General features: G+C 39.8%; 1 protein-coding gene across 2 annotated transcripts; it reads left to right on the forward strand.

Annotated features, from left to right (window-relative positions):
- Positions 1 to 327: 327 nt before the first annotated feature.
- slc41a2a (solute carrier family 41 member 2a) lies at positions 328 to 19102 on the forward strand. Of its 2 annotated transcripts, none has more exons than XM_032578156.1 (11): positions 328 to 442; positions 3570 to 4012; positions 4392 to 4499; positions 6968 to 7039; positions 7145 to 7289; positions 7775 to 7921; positions 8097 to 8244; positions 10686 to 10765; positions 17858 to 17989; positions 18174 to 18322; positions 18404 to 19102. In XM_032578156.1, the coding sequence occupies exons 2-11, from the start codon at positions 3641 to 3643 to the stop codon at positions 18569 to 18571; spliced, it is 1521 nt and encodes a 506-aa protein (XP_032434047.1). In that variant the 5' UTR covers positions 328 to 442; positions 3570 to 3640; the 3' UTR covers positions 18572 to 19102. The 2 variants fall into 2 exon arrangements, with proteins under 2 accessions (XP_032434047.1, XP_032434053.1); XM_032578162.1 differs by lacking the exon at positions 328 to 442 and adding an exon at positions 3016 to 3318 and having other exon boundaries at positions 3403 to 4012.
- Positions 19103 to 22587: the final 3485 nt, after the last annotated feature.

Consider the following 22587-nt stretch of genomic DNA (forward strand, 5'->3'; position numbering starts at 1 on the left):
TCAAGTAATAATTGAAATATATCTATGATATCACCAATAAGGTCATATTTTGTCTGTGACTGGGTCAAGTATAATGACAAGGTGTCTTTAGTGAATTGAACAAACAATGTATTTTACGAAACGTTCCTCTTACTGGTTAAATTGAAGGATTTACTGCACCAGAATTGATTTGGACGATTAGCACTATTGGTGTTAAAAATTTTGTCCATCAGGCATTTTTAATGCAACAAGCACTCCTAACAAAAAGCTGTCAAATGTGTGTGTAGGGCACTGATTTGTTTCATACAAGGGTAAGAGTGTGTGAGATGAGGTCCTGTGTGCGTGCATGTGAGTGTTTATTTGAAGGAATGCCACAGTGGATACTGACTGCACCATTCAGATGAAGACAGTCTTGCTGTGCAGCAGTGTCACAGAGTAGAAGTCACTCCAGCAATGTAAAACGGTAAGACACTTTACTTTTTCACTTCTCTGTTGGTAAGGCTGTGGATATTTGAAAATGAAGACATTTGCATTAAGGGTTGAGACTGAATGTGGAGAGACGGCTGTCTTTCCAAGGTACGTGGTATTGGGATGAGAAGATTTTTGCTTCCTGATGTTGACACTCTTTGATGCTTGTGGCTTTCCTTCAGACATTTCTGTATGTGTGTAACATTACACATTAGCCCCTAATCTTCATTAACTCAGTTTTCAACACTTTAATAAGTTAGACATTTTGAATATTTTACCATGTGAACTATTTTCACCACTTCCTAGTATTTTTCCAACATGATTACAGCTTGCGATGAAGTTGCACTTATGCACCAGTTCCTCCTCACTAACTGGATAATCTTGTTGGATTTTTTCCTGCTTATCGCTACAGAATTTTAAATGAATAACCCTGTTCTTATCTTACAACGCGGCCTCAGTGCTCCTGATGGGAAACGAGCATGAGGAATGATAATGTGTTCAATCCATGCCATCAGATGACACTGAAACAACAGCCATGAACTATTTTTCCCCAAAAAGAAATCATTCAAAATAAAAATAGTGATTTGAAAAACTCAAGTTAATAATTGAAATAATTTAAAGAGAAGCTTTTGTTAAGCTATTGCAGTACTCAAATTAAGAGAGTTAAAGAAGTATCAATGTGTTGAAATTGGACACTGCCTCCCTCCCACCTCTATCACTCATTCATTAACCCTTGACTGCACCCTCTTTGAGTCATCCTTTGTCCCCTGATGTCCATCTCGTATTACTCATCCATTGACCCCTAACCTTGATGTCACCATCTCATCTTTCATATTTTAAGCCCCTTGATATACACTGCTCAAAAAAATAAAGGGAACACTCAAATAACACATCCTAGATCTGAATGAAAGAAATATTCTCATTGAATACTTTGTTCTGTACAAAGTTGAATGTGCTGACAACAAAATCACACAAAAATCATCAATGGAAATCAAATTTATTAACCAATGGAGGCCTGGATTTGGAGCCACACACAAAATTAAAGTGAAATAACACTACACGCTGATCCAACTTTAATGTAATGTCCTTAAAACAAGTCAAAATGAGGCTCAGTATTGTGTGTGGCCTCCACGTGCCTGTATGACCTCCCTACAACGCCTGGGCATGCTCCTGATGAGGTGGCGGATGGTCTCCTGAGGCATCTCCTCCCAGACCTGGACTAAAGCATCTGCCAACTCCTGGACAGTCTGTGGTGCAACGTGACGTTGGTGGATGGAGCGAGACATGATGTCCCAGATGTGCTCAATCGGATTCAGGTCTGGGGAACGGGCTGGCCAGTCCATAGCTTCAATGCCTTCATCTTGCAGGAACTGCTGACACACTCCAGCCACATGAGGTCTAGCATTGTCCTGCATTAGGAGGAACCCAGGACCAACCGCACCAGCATATGGTCTCACAAGGGGTCTGAGGATCTCATCTCGGTACCTAATGGCAGTCAGGCTACCTCTGGTGAGCACATGGAGGGCTGTGCGGCCCTCCAAAGAAATGCCACCCCACACCATTACTGACCCACTGCCAAACCGGTCATGCTGAAGGATGTTGCAGGCAGCAGACCGCTCTCCACGGCGTCTCCAGACTCTGTCACGTCTGTCACATGTGCTCAGTGTGAACCTGCTTTCATCTGTGAAGAGCACAAGGCGCCAGTGGCGAATTTGCCAATCCTGGTGTTCTCTGGCAAATGCCAAGCGTCCTGCACGGTGTTGGGCTGTGAGCACAACCCCCATCTGTGGACGTCGGGCCCTCATACCATCCTCATGGAGTCGGTTTCTAACCGTTTGTGCAGACACATGCACATTTGTGGCCTGCTGGAGGTCATTTTGCAGGGCTCTGGCAGTGCTCCTCCTGTTCCTTCTTGCACAAAGGCGGAGGTAGCGGTCCTGCTGCTGGGTTGTTGCCCTCCTACGGCCTCCTCCACGTCTCCTGGTGTACTGGCCTGTCTCCTGGTAGCGCCTCCAGCCTCTGGACACTATGCTGACAGACACAGCAAACCTTCTTGCCACAGCTCGCATTGATGTGCCATCCTGGATGAGCTGCACTACCTGAGCCACTTGTGTGGGTTGTGGAGTCCGTCTCATGCTACCACGAGTGTGAAAGCACCACCAACATTCAAAACTGACCAAAACATCAGCCAGACAGCATAGGTACTGAGAAGTGGTCTGTGGTCCCAACTGCAGAACCACTCCTTTATTGAGTGTGTCTTGCTAATTGCCAATAATTTCCACCTGTTGTCTATTCCATTTGCACAACAGCAGGTGAAATTGATTGTCAATCAGTGTTGCTTCCTAAGTGGACAGTTTGATTTCACAGAAATTTGATTTACTTGGAGTTATATTGTGTTGTTTAAGTGTTCCCTTTATTTTTTTGAGCAGTGTATATATAATATTTTAATATTCCTTTATTTAATCAGGTAAACCCCGTTGAGATCTAGATCTCATTTTCAAGAGGGACCTGAAACAAACTTCACTCCCTGTTGGGGAATCGAACCCCGGTCTCCTGCGTGACAGGAGGGGATACTCACCATCTGTGACCGTCACCATCTGTCACACCTGTTAACCTTAACCCTTGACCCCCACACAAATGTAATTAATCTGTTAACCCTTGACTTCAACCAACTGTCACACATTTGGCTCTCACAGGACTCCTTACTGTCTGCCTCCTTTTCCCTTCCTTTTCATAGTTGAAGGGTCCATCTGCATCCAAACTGTGGCGTTGGCTGGGTCTTCTTCATCATTCCACATTCATCGAAGCTCCACTAGAAAGTTTCAGAAAGTTTAACTACTTTCTCTCCACTTTTTCAGGCAAATATATCATGTTTTTTTGATACAAGACAAATTCTTACAGTTTTTTTTGCACCAGTGGCCTTTAGTTGCAGTAGGTAAGGCAGAATATTGGCAGAGTGAACGGGGGGAACACATGCAGTTTTTTATTCTATTCTAACAGGACATTTTGTGAGCAGTTCACACTAATACATTTTGTAGACAGCACAGCAGTGGGACTTAATTAAGGTTTGAGTGTTAGAGTTCTTCCAATTTATTACTTGCCTAATTTCTCAAGTGTTTCAGACATTTTCTCAGGTTCCAAAATCACCACTCAGCGCAGCAGAAGAAGCATCCCCTGAGACCAACTTTTCACCATGGTTGTTCCAGAATCACCAGACAGGACATTGTCCCAAAGCAGCCATTTGGGAACACATGGCAGTCAGCACTATGGCTCAGTCCAATCCGTCTCCCAGCTCTCTGGAAGCCATTGTGGCTCTCATGGAAGTTTATCTCCTGTCAGTGATGGTTTGGAGGGCGAATCTCAGGACTGCAGTGAGTCAGACCCTCTGCTCTCTGATGAGCTTCTGAATGTGTCCAGATTCAGCAGATCCATGAGAGCAAAGGATGCACAAGTTTCAAGTGGACCCACAGAATCGGTGTGCTCCATGGTGTTACAGATTCTGGTGCCGTTTGTGCTGGCCGGACTCGGGACGGTTTCTGCTGGGATGCTGCTTGATGTTGTGCAGGTGAGAAAGCATATACAGATAAATCAGCCAAGGTAATGAAGACACATGCAAACCTAATAGAAATGTAAAGAAATGAAAAGTTAGTGAAAAGGGTGGTTTGAGAAACAACACAACAGACAACTTTGGTGGAAAAAGGATTGAAATAAGAAAAGTTTGGGAAAAGACTTGGTGGAAACTGTGTTGTTAGAGAAAGAATGACTGTGGTGCATGCACTGAGATCAATAAAGTAAGCTATATGGGGGTTAAAATAAGAGAGTTCAAACCTCATGCTGTTAGGTGAAAACAAATAACATATTTTCTAATAAATATAATTGCCTCTTTCAGATCATAGTTGGAGTCAATGGTCTAATTAAGCTGTTTTCTGTGTTTTTTGTGGCAGAGCTGGGATGTTTTCCAGGAGATCTCAGAGATCTTGATTTTGGTCCCGGCTATTTTAGGTATGAAAGGGAACCTGGAAATGACTATGGCATCGAGACTGTCCACTGCTGTGAGTTCTTTGAATGCTAGCGTGACAACAGGGTTGGGTGACAGCTAACAGAAGCACAACTCTGCTCAGAGGGTTTTAGACTTTGTTGATTTGCTTGATTTCGGTCTGGTCCTTTGTGGAATCAATGTATAACAATCGATATTTTTAAAAACAAAATTTGTCTCTAATTAATGCAGATGCCAATAAATATACATACTACCCAAATAATATTTAGACAACTGTACCTTTAGCAATTTAGTTATAGGATGAACTGACCCCTCTCCTCCTATATCCCTACTCTGAGAGGTTAACACTTAAAGAGCTCTCCATCCAACATGTTTTGAGATTCCCAAACCTGCCAAGTCTTACATAATGAGGGTTTGTAGAAAATCTATTTAGCTGGCTTATGGAGGAAGACTCTCCCAACTAATGATTACCCATAATTGAGTGTCCCAGCCAATTTCCTTCTATGATTTAATCTGACTGAGTAGCCTTGGAGTCAACTAGGATTCACCAACTGCATCCATTAATGATTGTTCTTCCTTTATTTTTCAACTTGCTCTTGACTCTGAAGCAGGTATTATTTAGTGACTCGTCTGGAACCCCAGGGTGTTGTCTTACTAACTTTGGGCTTAACACAAACTTTAATAACCTCATATACATTTACGAACCTCACAGCAGGACAATGTTACCACCACCTTAAGATAAAATGTGACTGAAATAATTGAAGCTCCACAATCTCTCTAAAACTTTAAATCCTTCTTTAATTAGTAATGCTTTTCAAGAGCTAATAACAGTGTAATCCAGTAGCACAGAATATTCAAACATTAATATGAATCAATTTAACCAGACCTGTCTTTAACTAAAGTTGCACCAGAAGGATTCTAAGTGGAGGCTTTGGGAACTGACATGGCTTTCATACCCCTGTCTGGTCGGACTTTCTGGAACGTGAGAAGTAGAAGGCAGGTTGTGATCCACAGTCTTCTTTCTCTGACTGGGTGGATGTCTGCTCACTGACTGTGGTGGAAATTGTACAAAATAAGTTGCCATAGTAAATAGCATATGACCTCTAGGGGCTCTCTTCATGAGGGAGCTCTGTCTTTGTGTTTCAGCTTTACCTGGCTGCCACAGGTGCAATGTGTTGGAGCTCGTCACCCACCCCATAAAGAGCTTCAACCGGAGATGTCAGATCCCTTTTTCCTTGGGCCTTGATCTGATGTGATCTTGTCAGTGAGCTGATTGTTTGTGGAGACTTTGTATGGTTTTGCTGCTGTGAGCATTCTTGTGAAGCATTAAGTGTATAACTAAAGTTTTGTTTCTTTTCACAGTGGAAGCTGGTAGGGGTTCTCTGCCATTTTGTTTAACTGTTTTCTCCTGTTTTTGGTTAGTCAGGGAGTTCAGGTATTGTACTTTCTTTTTCAGTTCTCTTCTAGAAAGTGTTTCTATTTTACAATTAAGAGTGGGATGTTATGTTTGTTGTCTTGGCCTTGGAGACCCTGAAGTTTAAAGCTTCCCTGTGCTTGTCTACTGTGAGTGACATTTTACTTGAACTGTTTAGGTTGCCTTCTTTTTGTGTTACACCCAGTGCCAGACTTGACCCTTATTGGTCTTGTGGGGGGTTGTAACAGCATAATACGCTGGACTTTTAACATGTGTTAGAAAACTTTGAGTGTTTGGGGTGCTGTGTTGTCGCAGGGGTTAAGCACAACCCACACATGGAGGCCTTAGTCCTTGACACGGACATTGCTGGCAACCTTTGCCGCATGTCTTCCCTTTCTCTCATTATTCTCTTTCCTATCAATTCACTGTCAAATAAAGGCCACTGGAGCCAATCAAACCTTTAAAGGAAAACTTTGATTGAATTACAGGGACAATATATGTTCAGAGAATGCAAAGAGGAAGTTGCTAAAGGAACATCTTCATTTGCGTTGTGAGACAGAAGTGACTGTTAATCACAGATTGTGAGTTTCCAAAGTATTTAACATTGTTGTGTATTGAAGAATTGTGAAAAATTAGGGGAGGTGAAGGTCAGATTAGCAGGCATCCTGTGAATCAGAGCTTCTTCCTTTTTGACCACTTAACACAGAAGTAATTGTAATATTCTACTGCTACATCCAGTTTGCCAATGGGACCTGTTACTGTACGTTAACTCCCTCACTGACAGGTTAGAGGTCACCTGTCAAAAGAAACAAAAAAAAACCAAACATTTAATCCCATCAATGGCAGACATTCCTGGTCTCACTTCTGGGTATTGTGTAAAACAATCTGGTGGTGAAATGTCTGACTGCCAGACATCCTGTTTCAGGTTATCCGGTGGCATAAGACAACTAACCAGACATCCGGTTAACGGCCCTCACTGAAAGGTCAAAGGTCACCTATCAAAAGTTTAACAATAAAATGGAAGCATTTTATTGTTTTTCCATAGGTTCTTTGATAAAACATTAGATTGTTTTGTTTTTTCACCTGTTTTTATAAATCTTTGTTTCTAGGTAAATGCCAGGAAAACTGATTCTACCAAAGAAAGGTGGATGCTGATAGGTGGAAACCTTGCACTTAAACAGGTGCATTTTTTTTTTTTTTACCTTGACATATTCATTTAACTAAAGAACTAATGATTTCTTTTTTCTTTCAAAGTTAATGATCCTTTCATTTGACAAATTTCCCAGCTCCAAGCCACAGTTTTGGGTCTGTTTGCTTCTCTTATGGTGACTCTGCTGGGTTGGATGGCAGATGGACAGATGCCCTTCAGCCATATAGTACTCCTTTGTTCAACCAGCCTCTCTACTGCCTTTTTGGCATCACTGCTACAAGGTAAGCACTGTTCTCAAAACCCCACAACATATTGTGCAGAAGCATGCACAATATGCTTATGGACTTTGGGTCAACCAGGTATATGGGTCTGCAGGGAAAGGACACACAGACGGTAATAAGAGCTCCTAAAGATCCAACTGAGTCAGGTAGTTAAACTGCCGACAACATTGGGAAAATATGAACCTATGCAGTGTTTTCCAAAAGTTACAGGGAATTTCCTGTAACTTAGGATGTTCTTTGACCTTACTGGTTACTTTTCAGGAACGTTTGACTTATTTCCCTTAAATTTTAAGTGTAATCTTAGAACTTAGCAGCACCATGCAAGCGACTCTTTCAACATTCAACAATACTTCTTAATAACTTTGACTAGCATATTTAAACTACAAACAACTAATGTTTTTAAATTTACATATAATAACAGCAACATCCAAGTTTTACTTTTTGATATTTTATTCTAACTTCTTCTTGTCTGGAACCTTCTTTAGGCATTGTTGTTGTGGGAGTGATCTTTGGCTCCAAGCGGATGGGGATCAATCCTGATAATGTGGCCACGCCCATAGCAGCCAGTTTTGGCGATCTAATTACGCTTTCTTTGTTGGCGTGCTTTAGTCAGTGGTTCTACTCCTTTATGGGTAAGAGGACTGAGAAAACTGGTTTGAATGGTGAATGCTAACGCAGTGGAAAGAGCTATTGCACATTACTCACAAAATGTACTTTTGGCAGTTAATGGCACCTTTCAAACTATTTTAGCATCTTTCACAGTGGAATTGGTAATTTAAAATAATTGTAATTCCTACTTTTTGATAGAGTTTTATCCATATGTGTTGTACCTGGTGGATCTTCTGTATTTGTGTCTGATTCCTGTCTGGATGGTGATCTCCTCCAAACATCCTGCCAGTCACATCCTGCTCCGTTCAGGCTGGGAACCAATCATTACAGCCATGGTCATCAGCAGGTATTCATCTCTGCATTTGCACTTGGTTCAACGTGTGTTTAAAATTCTTGATGTTTTCATCATTGATTAGTTAACTGTTGGAAAATTTGCAACATATAAATACCATTCAATTAAAAAAAAAAACCAAAAAACTATCTCTGCTCCAGAGCATCATACATATCAGTAGTTATTAATTTTCTCCTTATTTTGTTAGCAAAAAGTCTTTTAGTGTTTGTATTTGTGTTTCATCAATCGGAAATTCACCAACTTGAGAGAGACCTAATAAGCACCCTTCTGTCAAAATTTAATCAGAGTTTGATTGATGAGTGATTAATGACCCGTGACTAATTGATTTTAATTTCCGGTCACATGATGCCCCCCCCCATTAAATATGTCAGGCACATTGTTTTTGTTTTTTTTTTTTTTGGGGTGAACTCCTTCTGAGCTCTGAGTTTTATGAGTAATACAATTAAAGTATAAAAAAAACAATAAGTGTTAAATAATCAAGAATAATATACAATATAGTATATTTAAATAGAATGTTGTAATTAACTCACCAAGCCGTTTTGCTCACCAAGCCGTTCGTGTTTGTGCAGTGTGTCCGGGCAGAATACTGGACAGGGAGAGGGTTGCAGGGGTGTGTGTCGACGTGTGGGGGTGTGTGCGTCCAGGCGCAATAGTGTAGTGAGTATGTTTAATTTTTATTTTTAGGTAAAGTGTACCAATAGCAAACTTAGTCAATGTTATTATAAGTGGGGCTAGTTGTCAGAAGATGTAAGTCTCCATGAGAGGGAGTATTTAAGAAAAAACACAAATTCACTGATTAAATTGTTGCTTGATAGCCAGCATATATTGGAATTTGTAGCAACAAACACCAAAAGAAAAAACTATATAAAACTGCACTATTGTGCCTGGACGCACACACCCCCACACGTCGACACACACCCCGCACGCATGCACACATACACAGATGGCATGGATAAATCTAAACTTATCTAGGAAAGGTGACAATCTATGTATTAATCTTGATACTGATGATCACTTATTGTTTTTTTTGTGCTCTAATTGTACTGTACTTTAATTTGCTCACAAGTGGTCACATGTGCCACTGGAACACAGATGGAGTGCTGCAGATTCCAAGAGCTGATAATCAATATGCATGGTGACTAGAGGATGAATCTGAGATGTTTTAAATTGTACCTACCCGATCTTTGTTCAGTCTGGATAATAGATGTATAGAGTAAGAGTCTCAAATTTGTCACATATGGTGACATCAGATTGACCCGATAGCAGGGGGGAGGGGCCCTGGCTGGGACCTGTCCCGCTTCAGGCAGTATATCAGAAAGACCTTCTGTTTAAAAACCGGAGGTAACTACAACACCCCAAATCTATTTAAATATATTATATACACACGCATACACACGGACAGCTTGGTGAGCAAAACCTTAGATAATTACAACATTCTATTTAAATATACTATATATATATTAATCCTGATACTGATGGTCACTTGTTTTTTTTTTGTACTTTAATTGTGTTATACTTTAATTCCCTCACAAGTGCTCACATGTGCGCACACACCCCACACACCCATACACACACCCCACACACCCACCCACACCTACACACACACACACCCATGCACACCCTCCCTACCAAGAGGGACTTTTGTTTCTATATGTCTTTATATACAGACACACACACAGTGAGCAGCACTGTCATGGGGCCTCCCCCCAAAAGTCACGAGAATGAATCCTGTGCTGGCGTTTACATCATATCAATCAACCCCTTACAGAGACCCAATTGAGATGATCAGAAATATAGAGAGCCACACGTGTCACGCATGATGACCAGAGGTCATGAGAGTCTTCTTGATGGCTGGCGCCTGTCCCGCTTCAGGCAGTATATCAGAAAGACCTTCTGTTTAAAAACCGGATGTAGTTACAACATCCAAATCTATTTGAATATACTATATTGTATATTACTATTGATTTTCTAACACCGAACCCCTTGTCTCTGCTTCTATTGGCTAATTCAAACTCATAGAGGTCAGAAGGAGTTCACCTTAAACACTGTATGGCATTGAGACATCCTGAGGGACATGTTCAAAGTTCAACCTTCTCCCTGGACACACGCACAAATACGAACGGCTTGGTGAGCAAAACCGGAGTTAATTACAACATTTTATTTAAATATACTATATTGTATATTATTCTTGATTATTTAACACTTATTGGTTTTTTTATACTTTAATTGTATTACTCATAAAACTCATAGAGCTCAGAAGGAGTTCACCCAAAAAAAAACAATGTACAATGACATATTTAATGTGGGGGGGATCATGTGACCGGAAATTAAAATCAATTAGTCACGGGTCATTATTCACTCATCAATCAAACTCCGATTAAATTTTGACAGAAGGGTGCTTATTAGGTCTCTCTAACTTGTGATTTGTCTTTCAGTATTGGAGGGCTTATTCTGGACAAGACTGTGTCAGATCCAAACTTGATTGGAATTGTAGTTTATGCACCGGTAATAAATGGTGAGTTGCTACTTTCAATATATCCTACTCACAATACAAATCTCTTTAGCAACAGTTCTTTGCTACAAGAATCATATTCCAAGAAAGTTCAAGAAACCTAAATTTTTTGTAGTGTAAAAGATTACTCCACAACTTGTGCAAGGGATGTAACGCTAAATGATAAAACAGAAAAAAATATGGTGGCATGATAAGACATGACAAGACACAAGTTAAATGAGAATGAACTTGTCAACATTTTTTAAATGAAACCAATTTGTGATCATGTTTGATTGGATTTATTAGAGAATCTAAAGGATTACCTTAGAAATCAAAATCATAAAAATATGAAACATTGCTTTAAACACATTTCACCTCATGTATGCGTTTCTCTTTTTGAATCAGTCATTTTACATACTTTTAGGTAGGGCTTACATTTATTATCATTCTTTTTAAGGGCTGTTGGAGTCAGCACTGTCAGAGCCTGAAGTGAGGTGGCGTGGTGGGGTATTTACTGTAATATTACCTTATTTTCATTAACCTCTGGCCACATTCTTCAAACATATGTTTGTGTCATAGATAATTTCCCCAAAATAAAATCGCTTTTATCTTTCACCCTAAAACGGACTGGAATGCCATGTCTAAGATTCTCTGGCACCAACAAAACACACCTTGATGATCACCAAGACATTTGGGACAAACATCATATCAACATACAATTATGAGGGTTGTAATGCGACAGCCTGGTGCCCCCTGGCTACTCCAGAACCTGGTTGGCTTGACTTGGAACCATGAACTCTGCTTCCTAGCAGGAAAGTGTTTCGAGGTTCTCAGTTTGTGACACAGCGCTCAAGCATTAGTAGGAGGACAATGATTAGAAGGTCACCACCAACTCCACCTCCAAATTAGCCTGGCCATTGGCTTCCCATGCAACTCCACGCACTCCCCCCAGATTCATACATGAAGATATGTTTCATGTATGAACAGATGGTTCACGTATGAATCATAAAATGCACATCATTTAGCAGTACTGTATTCTGATGGCGTGGAGATGAGAAGCTATTGTTGAATCTGGTTGTTCTGCAGTATGTGAGGTGTGTGAAATCTTGTATGGCCTTAGTAGATCTATTTTGGCCACATAATTGAAGTGCATACATAGAAAAGAGAATTTAAAAAACTGTTTATAGTGAAATGGACAAAGGTATTCATATGTGTTTATATTATTTGTAAGGGTTGGAGTGTGCCAAGAAATATGCCAGGAACGAAATGACCTAACTTGGAATTGCAGTGTGAGTGCAGGGAATGGAGGAGGAGTTTGTTGAGGACATTTTTCGGTAACACTGTATTTGACAAGGTGTGCATAAGACTGACATGACACTGTCATAAACATGACATAACACCTGTCATGAACATGAAGGAGTCTTTATGAGTGTCTATAACTGTTGTCATGAAGTGTCATTTGGTCAATAATGACACTTTTAATGCAAAGTTGCTCACAAAGTTGCCTTGAAAGTCCATTAAAAGTCCCATCTTTGCATCAATGTGACATTTAAAAAATAAATAAATTTTTCCCTTATGTTCATGACAGGTGTTATGTCATGTTCATGACAGTGTCAGTCTTATGCACACCCCGTCAAATAAAGTGTTACCAACTTTTCTTTAACAAAGACTGAGGAAAAACTATTTCAAAAACCACGCAACCAGAAGAATAGATATATTCTTGATAAGTATTTATTCGAAGACTTTACAGTATTCAAAGACTTACTGACTCACTGATCGCAGTCAGGAGAAAGAGCCTCGAGCAGAACACAGCATACAGTTTTATAGGGATGGTTTCAGTCCATTCACATAGTTTGACAATCTATTTAGTTACAACCACATTGTAAGCATACCCATCTTCTTCACATGGGAATCAAGCACGTCATGATAATAAATACATAAGTCATGAGATTGCAGGCAAAGACACAATTTAATAACTTCATTGTAATTCCAAGGCCAGAGAAATAGCTCTGGAGATAGGATGGGGATTGAACTTTTCAACCTGTCAAACTTTCCATCAAAGTGTGATGTAAGGTATGCTATATATCTCTGCGATGAGCAGGGTTGAAAATAATTTTTCAAAAAAAGGCATAGGAGGATCTTCTTAAATGAAGGGTATTTTTTGTTGGACAGGAATAACCTTTTAGAGGAATCTAAGTGTATTGCTTTATTGATCTCTGACCAAATGAATGCACAGTACAGGAACAAAAACGACCAGAGATCATCTCATGGCTAACACAAAACACTTCCTGCAGATGATCTGACTATTCATAGTTTTTTTTGCATTGCCTCTTCACACCCAAATATATCAGTGATGGTTTGAATAACCACATAGTCAGATTATCTGCTCACTGCTCTGTGTATATGGTCCCTGTTTGTCATAATGTCTCTATTTAATCAGGCAAGCTATTCAGCTCCCAAAGACTGTATATGATAATTGTTGGTGCACCTCCACCTAGTCTGTGTGAAAGTATTGTCTCGTACACCAGCTACTTTTTGTCTTCTTCCCTCCATCTATTAATGGCCCATTGAACCCAAAATTTCATAACTTTCTATCCCTGGAGACAAACCAAGATTTCAGGGTTGCTTACACACTTTGTTTATGTTAATTTGCACCGCTTTTCAAACCCTAAAAAGTATTTTTACCCCTCCGTAAAGATATTTTTTCACCTCGACAGTACCTACTGAGACAGCTACGGAACATTAATGAGTGGAGGTGGCTAGTCATAACTAAGCAGAGATGTGAGATTGGTAACATTTGTCACCATGCAAATGTTTAGTGCATAGGGAAGGTGAGGTTTGCTCTCTATTTCAAATGACGTTCATGTTTCCTTTTTGTCCATTTATGTTGTCTATAGCCGGTGACATAGTAAACTCAAATCCTCCGACAGGTCCCTTGTGACTTTGTCCCATTGGCCAATGTTATACTTTCCATTTTAGAAAAAAAGCTCCTTCTGCATTCAGTATCAATTCTTTCAAATTGACTAAATAATAATCACTAATCAGAACACAAACCAATAGGAAAGTGACACAAAATGCAAAAGAAGACAAAAACGTCATATTATTACATATTCAAGATATTTGACTATTTTATGTGGATGTAGAACCTTCAAACTGTCACAAATAATTCAAGTAAACAACAAAGCAAGAGTCACATAGCACAGTGTACAGAGGTTTTTTTTTAAAGTTTATTAATGAGGTTCTGCAGCACTTGCAGCACAATCAAAAACATGTCATTTGCTGTTGTTGTCGTTATGTATAACTCATTTGGGGTCATAGGTAAGGTTAACTTATCAGCTTTGACACCGAAGATGTGTTTTTGCTGTTCACATGAAAATGCAAGGGTAAAAAATTTAAAATGTTTAAGGTTCTCTAAAATGCTGTTTCTGAGTGGAAGCTGAGCACAATCAGCTAAAATCTTTACAGTTTTAGAAAATCCCAATCCTGTGTTTACGATGCCTCAAGGTGTTTATCTCTCAGTTAAGCACTTGGCAGTTGTAAAGTATTATCTTGTAAAACAGGACTGGTGTACAAGAAACTAGTGGTTACACACTGAGTGACAGAATCTTGATACTCACATGGACACATTGCAACCTTAGAGTCAGAATCTTTAAGTGACAAAGTAGAAAGATAAGGCTGTATATCGACATTAGCGTGTATGGTTACATGAAAGAAGTCAGGCAAGTAAAGCTAAGTACAATAAAACCACCATTTTTAATTTAAAAGATTAAAAGATGTCACAAACCAAGTTGGAAAGTTATGAATTTGGGAGGCAGTGCTCCACTTGTTGTGCAACAATAGGTTTGGTTTGACTATGAATAACTATTAATGCTAAAAGCAATTATTATAAAAATGAATTCATTAAAATCAAAATGAACAAATCGGGGCAACACCTGATTGTCAGGAAATTAATAACCAAATAGTTATGAATACCTGTCTGATAAGACTCCGTCACACAGTGATCTTTGTCTATTCACCAAGTCTGTTGCAGCAAACTGGAGACCTTTGGGTTGAGTGCAGAGCTGCAGTCTAATCAGGAACCAGGGCTGTGGGCTGGTTGGTCTTTTCCCCTTCAGTAGAGTAGAGTCTTTACCTTTCCGTGGCTCAAGGCTGTGATCCTCTGCTGATCTTCTGTCTGCAACTTCGTGTTGGCTTGACTGTAGCTCCCGGGACTAAAAATGGAGTCCCCCTTCTCAGGGGGGCCTTTTCAGACCATGGTTGTGAATGTGATATCAGCCTACTTGATTTCTTGAACATTTGCACTCTCCCCGTGGAAATTACCCAACCCTTCCAGCCAGGTGTTATGCCGAGAAACGCACGCCTGCCGAGAATTGCATGTCCTGTCGCGGGAGCGCACATCACTCTAAACATGGGCATGCAAATATCGGCAGGCTAATAATAGGCTTTGCTGAAAAATGCATCCCCTGATAACATGGAGAAATAAAGAGTTAAGAGTGAAATAACTTTTTCTACATAATCACACTTGTTCTATGAACTGCTGGTATAAGTTTTATATCAGTAGAATAATATTTGGGAAAAAATATATAGGGCCTGCATATATTGGCAAGCTAATAATTTGCTATGCCAAAAAGGCTAACTTGAAGAAATGAATAGTGAAGAGGGATTTCACCTTTTCTACGTAATGACACTTGTTCTCTGAGCTACCGCTATAAGTTTCATATCAACAGGACAATAGACAGGGGATGCAAATATTGGAAGGGCTCAGAAATTAAAATGTATACCCCCGCCCCTACATTAATAGACTTTACAGTTAAGGATGATATAAAATATTCTACATAATGGGCCTCTGTTTTGTAATGCTTTAAGCTATTATGGTGTTAAAAGAAAAATCGGGGAATTTCAAACCATCTGCGAACATTTTCATCAGACACTGATTGAAAAACGTTCGACTCATGTCTCAATAAAGGTGTAAAAACCGTATTTATTTCAATTAATCTGCGATATAAAATCCACCTTTTTAGGGCTTACGTGGTTAAGAAACGTGATAATGTTACGAATATCTTTTAGAGTTTCCTCTTCGGTCATATTTCAGTCCGTTTTCTCATCAATATTCGAGAGTTTAGAGTGATGCGCGTTCCCGCGACAGGGCATGCAATTCTCTGCAGGCATACGTTTCTCGGCATAACACCTGTTAACAGCTGACTCACTTCCCTCTATGTCAGCTCGCCATCTGGTTTCATTTTGTCAAAATGGATTATTAATGAATATTATTTCATAAAGGGCTTGAATACTTTTATTATTTTACTCATGTATATTATTTATATCCAATGCATTAAAGGTCACAGCTTGCTGTGATACTAACTGCAGTTTCTGTGTGACAAACTGTTTGCCTTTTGGAGGCTGCTGCAACAGGAAGTGCCTGACCACAATTGAGCTCACTGAAACGGCCAATGGTTACTCTGGGGCCCCTGACCTACACTGGTGCAAACTTGTAAGTTGAACCAAAGGACAACAGATGGGTTTTTCTACTCAACTGCCTTAGAGATGAAACTGTCGACTTTGCAGTAACGTATCAGTAGAATCAGCTGAGATAAGTTCCCTAATGCAGAGGAGTTTGTGGTTAAAGTGTCGACGCCTCAAGGCTGCAGGTGTTCCATCTGTGACTTATTTGTCAGAAACTGCCTGTACTTCTTGTTTTTTTCTGTTCTTGTATCTTCAAGGAACTCAGCCACAGGCTGTGTGGTTAAATCTGTATAAAAGGAAGCCCCTGAGCGACAGAACTCAGAGACTCCTTTGACACTTGTGTGTGTTCACTCTTGACGCTCACTGTGTTAATGTGATTTTCTCCAATTGCAATTGCTGTAATAAACTTGTACTTTTGCTCTGATGTCTGCCTCCTAGATAGATGTTGTTTTAACAATTTCTTGAATTGTTGCTCTGCTGAAATTGTCTGGTTCCGCTTTTTGGAGTTCCCTGTCCTCCCGTTCCTGCCTTGACTCCACGCTGGCCTTGAAATCTCACTCTGATTATATTAGCATGAGTTACATACCAGCACATATCTCTCACAATTTCATAGTAACTCTAGTCACAGCTCTGCATGTGCTGTATGTTCTTCACAATTCATCGTACACAATCATATTTCTTACTTTAATCCTTAATTGAATCGAATTATTATATAAAATGCCCATAAAATCGTCAATCCTAATTCATAATTATTTTACATTAACCACATGATTAATCATTAATGCATACACATTATCACTCGTTACATTTTATAATCATCAGTAAATCAAAATACGAGGTCACTTATGTCTCCCAGGATATCATGATCTGTTTTCTGCAACGACCTGGATAGATCTCACCTATTCATGCCAGTTTTCACAAGTACCTTCCTTTGCCAGTGAAAATGAAGGTTTCACGCACTCGCCTGTGTCTCACCGTTGCAGTCCCCTGCAGTGAAAGAGGACATCTTCCTTCAGAAGATAGCTCATATTGATATGATTGACACATTTTCACACAGTGAAACTTCTAATTTTCCTCCTAAACTTAAAGTGTTACCAACAGTTTTATACCAGTTGGCAACACTTTAACAAACGGTTGTGGAAATTTTTCTTTAACAAAGAGTGAGGGCAAACTGTTTCAAAACCCAAAGTACCAGAGAAAGAATTATATTCTTAATCAGTATTTATTCGAAGCCTTTACAGGGTTCAAGGCCTCTGCTCACTGATCGCAGTCAGGAGAAAGAGCCTTGAGCAGGAGACAGCTTACAGTTTTATAGGGAGGGTTTCATTCCATTCACATAGTCTGTAAATCTTCTTGGTTACAGAACAGATTGCAAGCACACATATCTTCTTTCACTAGGGGAGTCAAGCACGTCATGAGAGATAAAGAGACAATACAATGACTTCATTTTAATGCCAACGCCAAAGAAACTGCTTCAGATGCCTTTTCCATGTCATTTCTAACCAATGAGCTGTAGTAATTTGTCTGCTATTTAAGGCACTTACAATGCCTTGTAAATCCACACCATTCCCTGATTGTAATAATGCTTCGATCTATTTACTTTCTCTGTCATTTTTGGTTAACCCTTTCATCTGCTTTGGTTTTTCTTTTGAGGTGTGGGCGGGAACCTGGTGTCCGTACAAGCTAGTCGAATTTCAACTCATCTGCATTTGAATTGTTCTCCTGGAGAGCTCCCTGTGGGCTCCAGAAGTTGTTTCAACCCCTTTCAAACCTTCTTTGGCTCAGGTTTTCTCATTTAAATATTTCCATATGCAAAATGTTCCTTAACACCTGTCTGCTGCATCTGAACATCTAACCAGTGTTTTTTCCCCCACATAGTTTGTCTTATAGAATATTTTATTTAAAAGTCAATTTGTTGAAATTAAATTTACCATTGCACATATTTAAATGTTTACCTTTGCTGTTTCAGGTGCACACCACCGATCTGCTCAGGTTCTGCTCCTTTTGGTTCTTCCTGGTCAGCTGATTTTTGTACACATTATTCATGTGATAAAAGGAGGCCTAACGCTGCCCAGTCTTCTTTTCACTGTATTATTCCTATCTGCTTCTTTGACACAGGTGAGTAAGCCATGGCGTGGCGTTCCCCACTGGGTGGTTTTATTGATGCTTTGATCTCTGTGTCCTGCCTCTTTTTCTCAGGTCTTCTTGCTGCTTATTGTTGCTGACTGTCTGGTCCACTGTCTGTGGAGGAGGGGCAAAGACCCAGACAGTTACTCCATACCCTACCTCACAGCCCTGGGAGATCTTCTGGGAACAGCTCTCCTCTCACTTGCTTTTCTCTTGCTGTGGTGTATTGGAAACTCATGAAGTGTATGGATTAAAGATAATAACCAAACAATGAGAAGCCCAGGCAAAGACATAGAACAGCAAAATCTTCTTAAAACTCATTGAGGTGAGAAGGAGAAAACAAAGTGTCAGAAAAATGGTTAGCAGATGTACTGCAAAGAGAATGTTTATTGTTGGGCTAAGATCTAAACCTAACAGCAAAAATAGGTTTTAATTTATTCTTGAAGAAAGTTTGATACATACTTGTCTCTAACTTCTCTGTAGCTTTAGGTGATAATCTATATTGAACATTAAACATTAGTATTTAAAATACTAATAACACTAATAAGGGATTTACAGAAGAGCATTGATGCTTGTGTTGCTTAACAACCTTCAAGTCCCAAGATAAATAAAGGCCTGAGGCCTGGGGCTTTTATTATGGGGGTGCAACTACGTACCAGCAGAAATGCTCTTTCCGGGCGTGCCGTGGTGGCGTAGCGGTTAGAGCGACCCGTATTTGGAGGCCTTGAGTCCTCGACGCGGCCGTCGCGGGTTCGACTCCCGGACCCGACGATATTTGCCGCATGTCTTCCCCCCTCTGTTTCCCTGTTTCCTGTCAGCCTACTGTGATATAAGGGACACTGGAGCCCACAAAAGACCCCCTGGAGGGGTAAAAAAAAAAAAAATGCTCTTTCCACTCAGGAATAGGAGAGAAGGCATGCTGATCCTGGAAAATAGCCTAACTTTCCATCATCAAAAGTCCTTTTTAAAATGATTTTTTTCCCAAAAGCAACACAACTGTGTTAAAGTTTATTAATACAGAGACATATAGACACCCTTATGACAAAATTTAATCGATGGACTGATTTATGACCCTAATCATTGATTGCTTTTAATTTCCGGTGATCGGATGTCCCCCCCCTACAATAAATATTCCATCCCCCAAAATAAACATTCCTTTGACATCTGTTAATCCCATCTTTGCGACACATTGTTTTGGTAAACTCCTTCTGACCTCCGAGTTTTAAGAGTAATACAATTAAACTATGAAAAACAATAAGTGTTAGATAATCAAGAATAATATATATAGTATGTGCTATACCTAGAGAAGTTTAAATAGATTTGGATGTTGTAATTACCTCCGGTGTTAGAATAATTATGTTTTATCATTCTTACATAAGTAGTTACCAGTTTGTTTTTCATTTAAAGGTTTAGTATTCACACCCCAGAGAGAAGGAATTTGTTAAACCGTGTGAAAGACAAAACTTGCTTTTCCCCTAAACCTTGAAGGTGCAGCTGCTTCTTATTTTGGGATACTCCTTAAACTGCTTGTGTGTAGAATGTAGTTCTTCCTTGTTTCAGAATAGCCATTCTTTGATTTATCACTCTCCCACATTTCACTCTTGACTCCCTTCTTTCTCCTGCTTAATAAAAAGACAGGCTCTGCTGCAGGGAGTCAGAACGAATGGTAAACACCTTGGAGAAGTGGTTTGCTATGTTTTCTCCTTCTGCAGAAGCTTGGTTGAAAACTCATAAACGTTGTCTGTGGTTCTTTCTTTGTATTTAGGTAAACAAAATACCTATCATCCGGTTTTAAACGGTGATACACAGCCTGAAGCGGGACAGGGCTGACCTCACAGGATGATTCTCATGACCTCTGGGGAAGGCCGATGATTCTCATGACCTCTGGGGAAGGATCGATGGCAGTGGTGGTCAGTGTGCGTGCGTAGGGGTGTGTGTGTAAGTGCGTGTGTGCGTGCACATGTGAGCACTTGTGAGGGAAATTGTGTCCTACAGAACAGACAAACATCAGTTTTTCCTGTTTATGCAGGGGCTGCAGAAGAAGAGAAGAGCAGATCCACTAGTGATGGATGATTAGGATCTGTGTTCACTGTGATATTATTCACCAACAATAATGTAGCTTATTAGTATGGTGCTACATAAAACCCTAAAGATAAAATGTACACTTCCAACTGTTGTGACTTATAAAGCAACAATTTTACCGGTTGTACTCTGTGTGTTTCTTTCTTGTTAAAACTCTGACATGATAAACAAACGTTGGAGGATGGTTTTGTGCGGAGGATCGGTTTAGCATGATGCGTTCTGATTGTGTCTTAATGTGACTTTTACGAGACTTTATGGAACTCCAGTTGTGTCCAGTAATAGCGGATTAAGCTCTATCTTGGTAGAATTCATTTCTACATTTCCAATTATTTACTATCATTTGTAATAAAGTGATGCCAACACCATGGCTTCAACAGTGAGGAGTTTGTTCTATTCATCTTAAAGATGGAAAGAGTCAATGTTGTGCTGATTCTGAGTAACTGAATGATTAACTGAATGACTTTTTATTCATTTCAGAGTTCAATCAGTGAGGCTATTCATTTTGTGGTGGTCCTAGTCTAAGAAAAAAATGAAACAAAGATAGAAAGCAGTACATGTTGGTTCCACTGGCTTCCCCTGAAAATATGGGTAAAATCAGTCATTACAGGGTAAAAGTAATTTGAAGAGGGAGAAGCACATAAACCAGTCAAGTCAATGACATGATGCATTTATTAAAACCATGCCTGGTGGGAACAAAAACAGTGATAGATGTCTGTTAGGTCTGCTCTAGCAAGCAGTTCATTCTGTGTTTTATCCACCTTGTTACTGGGAGGCTTAGTGGGGAAACGATTATGGGTCTTACTTCCGGCGCCCACCGGAAGTAGCAGTATTTCAGTGTAATTTGTAGGGTTTTTTGCTAATCTGTATTCATGATAGAAGTTTTTCTTTTCGGTTATAATACAATATTTAGTTAAACTTGTTCACGGACACACCGTCTGCTATCAGAGAGCTGCTCAGTACAGAGGATCGTAATTGTGAGTTTAATCACCTGGAGCGACAGGAACACAGCGTTACGTTTTGTAACGCGAGTTAGCAGCTGCTAGCAGCTCGTTGCTCTGAAGAAGCTGGTCAGAGATCTGAGCTGCAATTTGCGCCGACAGTGTAAAACACCAGAACTACATAATATTAGCTTGGAGTGATGTGAATTTTATTTTTCTTTTGTATTTAAAAAATAATAAAGTTCATGATATGAGTCTTTATCATTATGTTTGGGCCAGGAACATTTTTTATAAGACAAAATAAAATATCTGGGTTCATTTAGTCCATCACAACCAGAATCTCGAGGTTGTCCATTGCTAAGTGTTGCTGCAGAATCTCCCCACTGGACTAGAACCGAACCGAACTGCACATTAACCTGTTACAGAGGCCAACCTGCCACTTGTGTCTGCCCTTGTGGAACTCGGGTAACTCTTGTGCAGTTCATGGCTGTACTTTAATAATCAGACCAAGTTTAGTTTGTGGCTGCAGCAAGTGTGTTTTGAACGTGCTCCCAAAACAAAAGCGGTAGTTTTCATTGCCTACCGAAAGACAAGGAAACAAAAAGAATTTGGCTAAAAATTCTAAACTTGAACATAGAACTCAAAATGCTTTATGTGTGCTCATTTCATTGTGTGGATAGAAAGGCAAGGGAGGAAAACCCGCATCTGCATCTGAAGCAACTGAGGAAGTGAAGTAGCTACATATGCTAGTGTGGGTTATTTGGGACCATTTCTTCAAGTCTGGTCAATTCATCATGTGACCTCAGGTTGCCAATGCTACTGGGTGTTTCCCAACAAAATGAAGAGAGGTTTGATTGAACTGTAGGTGTGAAGTTATTTATTGTTATACATCAAGGGGTTTTGAAAAGGTCAGCACAGAGGGTCTTGGTATTTGCATTGTGTAAGAGAAAGTGGATAGTTTGATGTTAAAGAGGACAACTTTGATCACAAAGATTAGTTCCAAAAATCAAGGATCCATCTTCTGCTGTGTGGGGAAGGGGCTCAGGAAACATCCCAGGGCATTTTATCAGCTCTAAAGTTAGAATTCTCGCCTTCTGGCTACAAATGGAACGAACCATAACATCTCTGTAATTACTGACTCACATTCCAGAAATTAATCTGAGAAAAAAATTCCAAAAATTCTCAGATTTTTTTCTCAAAAATCTGAGACAAAAATTCAAAATTTCTATATATATA

This window comes from Xiphophorus hellerii, chromosome 2, assembly GCF_003331165.1.
Source record: "Xiphophorus hellerii strain 12219 chromosome 2, Xiphophorus_hellerii-4.1, whole genome shotgun sequence".
NCBI classification, from domain to species: domain Eukaryota; kingdom Metazoa; phylum Chordata; class Actinopteri; order Cyprinodontiformes; family Poeciliidae; genus Xiphophorus; species Xiphophorus hellerii.